Source organism: Erythrolamprus reginae, chromosome 7 (genome assembly GCF_031021105.1).
Source record: "Erythrolamprus reginae isolate rEryReg1 chromosome 7, rEryReg1.hap1, whole genome shotgun sequence".
Lineage (NCBI taxonomy): Eukaryota > Metazoa > Chordata > Lepidosauria > Squamata > Dipsadidae > Erythrolamprus > Erythrolamprus reginae.
This window is the reverse complement of record NC_091956.1, coordinates 34,846,257-34,857,125: the sequence shown is the minus strand read 5'-3', so window position 1 is coordinate 34,857,125 and position 10,869 is coordinate 34,846,257. Positions and strand designations below refer to the sequence as shown.

General features: G+C 40.4%; 1 protein-coding gene across 4 annotated transcripts in view; it reads left to right on the top strand.

The window, feature by feature from the left end:
* The first annotated feature begins 760 nt into the window (after positions 1 to 760).
* The window catches only part of LOC139170309 (uncharacterized), a 197,050-nt gene continuing 186,941 nt past the window's right edge, over positions 761 to 10,869 (top strand). For all 4 annotated transcript variants that reach the window (XM_070757319.1, XM_070757320.1, XM_070757318.1 and 1 more), the window contains exons 1-3: positions 761 to 932; positions 2,380 to 2,480; positions 8,958 to 9,027. In XM_070757319.1, the coding sequence (XP_070613420.1) occupies positions 779 to 932; positions 2,380 to 2,480; positions 8,958 to 9,027 (325 nt within the window). In that variant the 5' untranslated portion in view covers positions 761 to 778. The remainder of the gene's footprint in view (positions 933 to 2,379; positions 2,481 to 8,957; positions 9,028 to 10,869) is intronic.

Below are 10,869 nucleotides of genomic sequence, written 5' to 3'. Positions count from 1 at the left end.
AGAGGGCTGTAAAGCACTGTGTAGTCTCAATCTATATAAGTTTAAGTGCTATTGCTATTATGTCCTGAAGGATCATATCCCATTCTCCTTAATCCCATCATCTTGGAGCTGAAAATCTTGTTTTGTAGCTAGACTGAAATCTTTTCTTAATGGACTCAAAATATCTGCTGGGGGATGGAGACTATTTAAGAAAAAGCGAGTCTGCTTCTCGCCTCTATAAAAACATGTTTCTCCACTTCTTATTTAGGGAAATATTCTGCCTTTTAAAATATTCCTCAAAACATTTCATTCTTCTAGGAGGGGAGCTTCCCACAAAATACAAGCCCCTTTAATGTGGGTCTGAAACAGCTATTTTCAAAGGTTAATGTTATCCATAAATAATATTGTTTGCTTAGGATTGAAATGAGAGGTCCCTGGTTCATTGATATTAACTGGACTGTGTTAATGAAACGTCTACAATAAAAAAGCTCAGGTTCAGAGAGCACCAAGGACCCCTCCGAGTTAACATTTTATCTCCCAAATTCAGGGAATGCTAATCTTCCGTCTCCACGAAAACTCGGTGACCGAGTTTCTAGGCGACACTTTAAGTCTCCGCTTTCCACTTCTCGTCTATCTAGACCGTTAAGGGCCGTTTCCGAAGTTCTGCGCAGAACATCAGTAACTGTACGGGGCAAAAAGATCAGAAGTGTGTTGTGACTGACAGCGGCCGCCAGCGGGCCTCTCCCACAAAACTTCCCGCGGAAAAGCCCGCCCAGGCCGCGCCTCCTGAGGGGACACCATGCACCGCCGCGCGTTCTCGGGGCTTCGCGCCACCGCCGTCTCCTGGCTGTGGACGGGAAACAGTTGTGCTTGCGGCCGACCAGCCGCTCCTCGGCCGCGCTCGGTGCGGGTCGGCTGCGCCTCAGGATTCTGGGGAGACACGGCGGACGCAGGTATTTAGGAGGAAGCCGGGCGAAGGGCAAGCTCAGCCACCAAGCGCTGGCGCTCTTGTTTACAAAGCCCGCCGACGGGCAGCGGCTGGGCCCGCTTACAGGACGAGAGCGCCGCCAACTGAATCTGACTCGAAAAACACTCGCCGCCCCGCCCCCACGTCCCCACGCTGAGAAGAGAGCTCGCCCACGCTCCTCAACGAGCTGCCTTCCCATCAACACGTCACGCGCATGCGTCGCAACGTCCTCGCGAGGATTTGTCTTCTGACTTTCAGCCCTCCCTACTTGCGCCATTATCCCAATGGAAGCCCGTCTGTGTTCTGCGCGTTGCGTCCTTCCACCCTGGGCCTCCTTCCACCCTGGGCCTCCCAACAGGCCCCCTCCCCCAAAACTTTCATTTGCTTCATTAGGCCGCTCTTCAAATGACGCGCGCCTGAGTCTTGAACTAGAGAACACGTAAATCTTCCCACAGCCCGGAACGTTCAATCTAACTTTGATCTGAAAATAAACGGGAGCGATTGACCCCTTTTATTTTTTGGAGCAGTTTTGTGGGAGTTGTTGAAAGATTAATCATTTGCCACATGCTGTATACTGAAGTCATGAGAAGAATGAATACTCCCATTTAATAGGATGACCTTCAGAGAATTTTAAAAAATTGAAACCAGGAGGGATAACGTCTAAGAAGCGACCCCTTGAATAAATAAGAAGCAAGCCTAAGAGCTCCTCCTTTATCCTCATTACACAACATAGTGAATTTAGGAAGCAGAACAATACAGGAAGGGGCTGTACAATAAGCAAGTCAAATGATATGCACAATGTCGTTTTATAATCATAATAATCATAAGGCAAAGTTCATAAGAGTAATTTCTCAGGTTAGCATGGACAAAATCTAACAGTATATATTTCGATAGGCAAGACACTTGGCGACTTTTAAGATGTGTAGACTTCAACGATCAGAAAGGGAATTCTAAAAATTGCCGAGTTTGAAACATCTAAAAGTTGCCAAATTTGAAAAACATGACTTTAAGCAGCGGGGCTTTTACCCAAAAAAGTGGATTGGAGCTAAAACACATTTCATAGGAAAGGTGAAACTCCATCTGGTTTACTAATAATTAAGTAGATTTGAGACAAAACTAGTAACATATCTTAATGAAAAGCTGTATGAATATTTGAGAACTATAAGTTCAATGAGATTTGGCATTAAGTTTTAAAAATTAATCCTCTCATATGGGAAGAAGTATATGCACATTTATCTTGTTTCTTGAATTACATTTTTATAATTCTATAACACAGAGATGAGCAACTTGGAATTTATGGTGAATTCAATTTAGGATTGTAGTAATTCTTTTTCACCATGTTTTCGACAGGGTTAATATTTTTTGCTTAATGAAAGGCTGCCTCTTGAATCATTTCTATTTGCAATCTTTTTCTTTTGATTTTCTTTTATTAGTTCCTCAGATGCTCTACGGGGGAAAGCTGGATTTCCTGGTATTTGATTACCTTTCTGAAATTACAATGTCTTTACTAGCTAGAGCCAAAGCCAAATCTCCAGTAAGTATATTTTTGCAATTTTTTGAAAGTAAAGCCTAGAACAGAATCCATTCTATACCTATGAACTTAAAGCTGTAAGATTTGCATAATATAACTTTTAACTGATCTACAGTGGTACCTCTACTTAAGAACTTATTTCGTTCCGTGACCAGGTTCTTAAGTAGAAAAGTTTGCAAATAGAAGCAATTTTTCCCATAGGAATCAATGTAAAAGCAAATAATGCGTGCAAACCCATTAGGAAGGAAATAAAAACTCGGGATTTGGGTGAGAGGTGGAGGAGGAAGAAGAGGAGGAGGGGGACAGTCGCTGCCGAAGGAAGAAGGTGAACTGAGGGGAATCAAAAAAATCCAAAATTTTAAGGCTTTAAAAAAAGGAGAGACTGAGGCGGCGAGGAGGAGCATGCACCTCCCATACACCCGGTGCTTGCTTTGTAGCCGGCGCCTTTCCTTCACTGTGGTGACTTCTCAGTTTGGCTGAAGCCGAGTTGATTTGGCTGGGGCGAAGCACCCCCTTTTGCTTCTTCTGCGCCCAGATGCTCCGGGAGGTAACCTCGCACCAGGTGTTGGGGGGGGCAGTGTGAGGGAGTCACCACAGTGAAGTGCTTTATTCCCTCTCCAAGTGCGAAGAGAAAGGAAAACACTCAGTTCGCTCTGGGCTGCCCAGAGCGAAGAGAGCCTTTCTTTTCTCTGGGCGGTGGCAGAGGTTTATTCTCTCTCCAAGCACCTAGAGAAAGGAAAATGGTTTGTTCGCTCTGGACTGCCAAAGCCTCCTTAAGCACCACTGAAAAGGCTTCTCTGGCAACCCAGAAAAGCCTGAGATGGCCGGGATTACAGGGGGAATGGCAGAAAACTGGCCGGGTCTTCGTGCCGCTCTCAAATTTCCTGGGAAATTTTTCCGGGCTTAGGTTCTTAAGTAGAAAATGGTTGTTAAGAAGAGGCAAAAAACTCTTGAACACCTGGTTCTTATCTAGAAAAGTTCTTAAGTAGAGGCGTTCTTAAGTAGAGGTACCACTATACTTTGTTTTGAATTTTTAAAATGCTAGAACAGTAAAACTTGAAACAACTTATCTGACCAATGTTCTGTAACTATTACCGATACTTCAATCTAAAATCTCTGCAGCTCTAATTGCATTATGATTTGTATTAATAGCTTTTTTTAGTTTCTTAATTTCTTAAGGACAGCATTTGCTTATGGTAATTTTTTTCTACAGCTAAACAATTCAGAAATACTTCTTGTATAGACAAAATGCAAAAATCTATGCCAAGTGGAAAAATTTGCTTAAGAAAGAAAAGTAAGACTGAACTCTAACATAACCAGAGCCACTTAAATAATTTCAAGAGAATTATTCTGAAGTATTTTTATTAGAGAAAACATGTCGGAAACCAGATCCTCAACATCAATTAATTTCACTGTTCAAATACTGTACAATTATTTATTTATTTATTTATTTATTTATTTATTTATTTATTTATTTATTTATTTTATTAATCATATTTGTTTGCCGCCCCTCTCCGTAGACTCGGGGCGACTAACAACAACAATAATACAATGTAAACAAATCTAATATTTAAGTTAATTTAAAAAACCCCAATTTAAGAAACCAATCATACATACTGACATACCATGAATAAATTTTATAAGCCTAGGGGGAAGGGGAAAGTCTCAATTCCCCCATGCCTGACAACAGAGGTGGGTTAGCTAACAAACGCCTTTGGTTTTTAGTCAGAAGTGCCAGCATAAAAAGTTTAGAGTTTGGGAATGAATTTTTTAGCCAAATTGTAGTTTTCATTGCAAAAAAGAAATATTTAAAAATAGAACCAGTCTTTGCTGATGATTTGGTATATCTTCCTAGTTTAATTTCAGCTGTTTCCCTACCAAGCTTTTCCACTGGTGGGTCTCTCCTTGGTCAGCTTCCATCCATTATTCCTCCTCTGTCTTCTGGTGCTTTGGAAAACAGCACAATCCCCTCCTCTCTATGGCAGCCCCTCAAGTATTGGAACACTGCTATCATGTCACCCCTGGCCATGCCCAGTTCCTGCAACTTATCTTCGTATGTTATAGTTTCCAATCCCCTTATCATCCTGCTTGCTCTCTTCTGCAATTTCTCTAGCGTTTCAATGTCTTTTTTGTGGTGTGGTGACCAAAACTGGATGCAGTACTCCAGTTGTGGTCTAAACTAAGGCTTTATAGAGTGGTATTAGTACCTTCCTGGTCCTAGATTGTATCTCTCTGTTAATGCAGTTTATGATTGCATTGGCTTTTTTGACTGCCATTGCACATTGCTAGCTCATATCATCGCTGTGTGATTATTTTAATGATAAGGATTTTTTAGATAGAGTTTTTAATTATTGGATTTGTCATATATTGTTCACTATTGTTGTGAGCCACCCCGAGTCTTCGGAGAGGGGCAGCATACAAATCTAATAAATTATTATTATTATTATTATTATTATTATTATTATTATTTAATTAATTGGACTTGTATGCAGTTCCTTTCTGTGGACTCGTATTATTATTATTATTATTATTATTATTATTATTATTATTATTATTATTATGTCAATACAACTCAGCAAACGAGATCACTATGCTGGATTTCGTATTTCATCACCAGTCGGGCGCTTCCCAAGCACCTAGAACTGCGTGATGTAGCGGCGAATTATGTTTGCCGATCCCAGTAAAGCAGCCTTTTGCAATTGACAGATGGAGATTTTGTCAATTCCGATGGTTTTCAAATGTCCGCTGAGATCCTTTGGCACTGCGCCCAGCGTGCCAAGTACCACTGGGACCACTTTCACTGGCTTATGCCAGAGTCATTGCAGCTTGATTTTTAGTTGTTGTTGTTGTTGTTGTTATTATTATTATTATTATTATTATTATTATTATTATTATTAGTGTGGTTTCACCCAGCTTGTATGTGTGTTTTTGATTCTTCTTACCTAGTTGTAGGATTTTTCTTTTCTCTGTGTTGAATTTCATTTTATTGGTTTAGGTCGTTTGCTACTCCTGCCAGTTTGATATAATCTGCGAACGTGGTTAGTTCCCCTTCTATTCCCTCATCTGGGTTGTTTATGAAAATATTAAAAAGTACTGGGCCTAGGATGGAACCTTGTGGTATCCCACTGTTTACTTCTCTCCATGTGGACTTAGACCCATTGAGGATTATTCATTGGATACAGTTGGTCAGCCAGTTGTTAATCCATCTGGTCGTGTAGCTGTCTATCCCACTTTTTTCTAGTTTAGGGAAAAGTAGGCTGTGGTCTACTTTGTCAAATGTTTTCCTGAAGTCCAAGTATATTATGTCTACTGTATTTTTCTGGTCTATTAATTTGATCACATTGTTGAAGAATGAAATGAGATGAGTTTGGCATGATTTATTCTTAAAAAACCCATGTTGGTTGTTGGTTATTACTTTGTTTGTTTCTAAGTGGTGGCAGATGTGTCTCTCTTTACATTTTTGTTCTTTTTTTTTCATTCAATTTGTCAGTGAGGTCTTTGTGTAGTCATGCTAGTTTCCTTTTGGATTTCTTGTTTTTCTTTCTCAAAAATGGTGTATTTACTTCCGCATCTCTACTTCGCGGAAATTCGACTTTCGTGGGTGGTCTCGGAATGCATCCCCCGCGAAAATCGAGGGAACACTGTATACTTTTCTGGGCCTTTTTAATTGTGTTTTTCAGAGTCTCCTAAGCTTTTTGAGTTGTTTTACCCCTTGAGGGACTTTCGTCCAATGGGTCTTTCCCAGGGTTTCCCTGAGTTTATTGAAATTGGCTTTTCTATTAGAGTCATCCAGTTCTTACAATAACAGTAATAAATTCAGACTTTTTACATTGTCATAGCAATGATGGGTAATATTGTAAGAAGCAGTAGGTCACTAAAGGGGAGATGGCTTTAGAAAGTACTCCTCTAAATAATTTGGGAAGATTGTATTTCTACTTTAGAATGAGAGTTATCAATCAAGAATATTGATTTTTAAATTGCTTCAAACATGCATATCACTGTAAAAATCAATGCATAACTATTTAATTCTACTGGATGTTCTGACTTTGAAAAATGGATTTTGCTATATTGTGCAGGTGCAGGAATGGACTTAAGTTTGTAAAATAAGCAATTCTCCTATTCCATTATGCTTTCTTATATACATCCTATAAAGTCCCTCGACCAAGGATGTTTGAGATGGATTACTTGTAAGGAAGGTGAATTTGTTCTGATGCCAGGTGTTTTATTTATAAAGTGATTTTACAAAATCTGCAGGATATTGGTATTGTTAAGGTTTAATGTCAGCTGTCAATTGAAGAACAATTTTGTGTGAAATATACCTGTATATACTCAAGTATAAGTTGACCCGATTATAAGCCAAGGTACCTACTTTGCTACAAAAACGGGGGAAATTTATTGACTCGAGTATAAGTCGAGGGTGGAAAATGCAGTGGCTACTGGTAACTTATAAAAATGGAAACCAATAAAATTACGTCATTTGAGGCATCAGAAGATTAAATGTTTTAGAATATTTATTTCAAAGAAAACCAGTAAACTAGCTCTGTAAGTTTAAAAGAGGGTAAACAGGTATATGTCTCCCCAAGGCAGGTATAGGCAAAAAAAAAATTGCAAGTACTTACCTCAATCCCCTGCTGCTCCTGCTGGTTTAGGTTAGGGTTAGGGTACCTGGTCTCTCCTTGCCTCAAAGAGATACAATTTCCCTCTCTATTTAATATTACTGAACATCCAAAATATACTATTTAATTCTATTTATTTATGCCATATGTGTACATACATATTACACAAAGGCACACAAAAATATACCATACATTATCTACTATATAAATTGTATGTATATATACAGAGAGAGAGAGAGAGAGAGCTCTTGTAAAATTATATACATTCAACCTCATTTACTGTGATAAGAAAAACAAACCCAGAGTCCACTTTCTGCGACACATTTAACCATAACTAGAACATTACGCATGCCTTCAGATGTACCGGTACTTCCCTAGCTTGCACATCACTGTTAGAGCTAGGAAATGTCATGGATTGAGTAAAATGTGGTGATTCTCATTTAACAACACTTTTGCATAGCAACCAAAATTTTGGCCTCAATTGTGGTCATAAGTCTTTCATTCTTTCTTCCTTCCTTCCTTCCTTCCTTCCTTCCTTCCTTCCTTCCTTCCTTTCTTTTTCTCTTTCTCTCTCCTTCCTTCCTTTTTCTTTCCTTCTTCCGTCCCTTCCCTCCCTCCCTCCTTTCATTTTTTGTCTATCTTCCTTCCTTCCTACCTACCATCTTTCTTTGTCTGTCTCTCTTCCTTCCTACCATCTTTTTCTGACTGCCTTCCTTCCTAACATCTTTCTTTCTCTCTCTTCCTTCCTTTTTTCCTGTCTGTCTGTCTTTCTTTTCTGTCTGTCTTTCTGTCTTTCTTCCTTATTCCTTCCTAGCATCTTTCTCCCCCCCCCCCCCCCCCCAGGAAAATTACACAGTCAATACTGTACTGGTTTTTATTTAAGGTTACAAAGCAAATGAAGAATCATTTTGAGTATTCTCTAAAATTTCTTCAGTGGGATCCATAGCTTATCTGGCAAAAGATTTTTCACCTGGCAGGAGCCTTGGCGCGGGGCAGTCAGAAAATGAAGTCCCGGCAGCTGGGTGGCTGGCGAGGACCACGCACTCCCATCCGCCCCTTGTTCCGGCCGTTTCAGAGGACCACCCCACCGCCCACTCTGGTAATTTTCTTTTGGAAAAATTCCTTGCTGCAATCCCAGCCGTTCAGCTTTTTAAATAGCTAAGTGGCTGGGATTGCAGCAAGGAATCCTAGAGCGGGCGGGGGAGGTGCCTCCATGGACACAGTTGCCTTCCTTTGCGATTGCTGTCTACTTGGAGCCCCCACCACCACCAGGCTGCTATTTGACGGCTGTGGGTGCCTGGGGCGTGGACGTGAAGGGGCTGCAAGATGGCTTTCGCCGAGTGCTGTCAGCGAAGGGCTGCAGGAGGGGCGGGGGAGGCGCTCCCAAAGCGCTCGGCGAAAGTGCTCTTAGTGAAGCAGCTGCGGAAGTGCTTTCGACGAGCACTTTGGGAGCGCCTGCCTTTTCTTCAGCTGGGGAGAGGCAGCACCTGCCCTGCCCCTGCACAGCTCGCTCGCCCGAGCCGCCAATGCCTGCCAGTCTCCCGCAGATGCCCTCTGCTCCGAACTGGAGTCTCTGCCAGTGCTCAGGCCATCATAGCGCCCGAGCGCCATCAGTGACTCGAGTATAAGTCGAGGTCGGATTTTTCAGCACATTTTTGTTGCTGAAAAACCCGACTTATACTCGAGTATATACGGTAGTACAGCTTTCTTTTTAAAAAGTTGGATTTAGTTTTGATGGGAAAATGAAAATTTTATAGTTGTATCAACTGAGAAGGATTTTATGGCACCGTAAGGAACAATATAAAATAATATATTATCTGGTAAAATGCTTCTGTTTATCTGGGTGGTGTTTTTTTTTTTTTAGGATTTGGGATACATTCCTGATTTTGTATCAATTGCAATGGCTCCTTATATAAAGGACATATGTGGGAAAGGTATGTTGAGTATATTTTTGTATTTTAAGCAGAAGTCATAATTTCATATTGCTGTTTATAATAGTTAAAGTTTGTATTAACTAAGAAGTGACAATTATTTTCTTTCAATTTATAGTTCTGAAATATTACATTTAAGTATTTGGAGTCTTGGTTCATTATCTATTAAGTTACACCTGTCAAAATAGTAATGCCTTTTGTTGCTTTATCAAATGTCAAGTCACAATCCTTGGCCTTTGTGATCATTTAGTCTGCAGGTTTAAGCTGATCCAGAATTTTTGCCAAGTTGTTTAAGATAGGCAGAACCTATATGAACCAAAACCTATATGAATCTTGTTTCCTCTTCCCTCTCCATATGTCAGGGAGCCAGACTATAAGTGATACTCCTTTTCATTTATTCATATCTGTCTGCCCAGCCACCAATCTTCTATTAGCATCTTTACTTCCAAGCCACCATATCTCACCCTCCCCATCCCTTTCCTTCTGCCCCAGGATCACCATTACCCAATCAGAGCAAATCCAGGTTTGTCACAAGCAACCCCTCCATCTTTGCAGCAATTTATTTTTCTTACCTCCTATTTGCTACTCAAGCACAGCATGTCCAAGCTGCTGAACAGGGGTGAAATTCAGCAGGTTCGGAGAGGTTCAATAGAACCAAGAGGCAGTGATTATGTGTGGTTCGGAGAACCGGTAAATTGTATCACTGACTGGCCTCATCCTACCCCACCTCTCCTACTCACTTCTTCTCTTCTCCGTACACACATTCACACAGAGCAAACATGAGAAGGAGGCGAGAAGCAGCCAGGTTGAATGCTAAACTTGGCCAAACTTTGTTGGTTTTGTGGACGTGGCTTGATGGGCTGGTGCCGCCCCACCTTGCTGTGAGTGATGTCAAGTTGGCCATGGCCAGTCAGTCACATGACCCCCACCAAGCCGTGCCCATCAAGCCATGCCCACAGAACCGGTAGGGGGGAAATTCAAATGTCACCCATGCTGCTGATCCATCGTCTCATTTTTCTAACAGCTTCTTTTTCATACACTCCTGTTACCACGTCACTGATAGATGGCATATCCAAGCCACTTTTTTAATACTTCCATTGCCCCACTTCCTCCTGATGCCATCATAGATTATTTTTCCCATTCCAAGCTAAGCACTTTCTTTTGGAATTTCTTTTGTGGAACCATGTCTGACTGAAACACGCATATCTCAAACTCATACTCATCAAAACTAGTTGTACCATTCACACTATATGTATAATGGAACATTTTGCATTCCATGATGTGCCTGGTTGCTATCTTCTTTTTTCATACAGCAACCTAATTTAAATTCTGTCTTGTTAATTCAGTATTTTCCAGTTCAAATACAAAAAAGGAAATCTAACTTTATATAGATTGGAATCTTTGTGTCAGATGCAGTTTCTGATGGAAAGAAGATGGCAGCATGACAAGTGCTCAGTGCTTACAATTATTTCTAAAATTCTCTTTCAGTTTACAAACAAAAAATTTGAGGGGAATCATGAGATATATGTGACTTTTTAAAGTTTAAATAGAATAAGCAGTAAAAATAATTTATAGTAATTTGGTAAGTGATTACACATATAACAATCTGAGCAACTTAATGAGAAATCAAGTGATAGTAAACCTTTGATTTAATAGATCTAGGTTTAATACACTGCATGTTATTGATAAAAATATATTGAATATAAACAAGTTATCCGATGAATCAACAGTGGCCATTCACTGTTAGCAAAAAATGGACATTTGGTTTTAACAAGAAACTGTTCTCATTCGTCCTTTAAATTAGGGTTTGAGTATGTGTTTTAGCTATGTGCCCACTGTTATGAA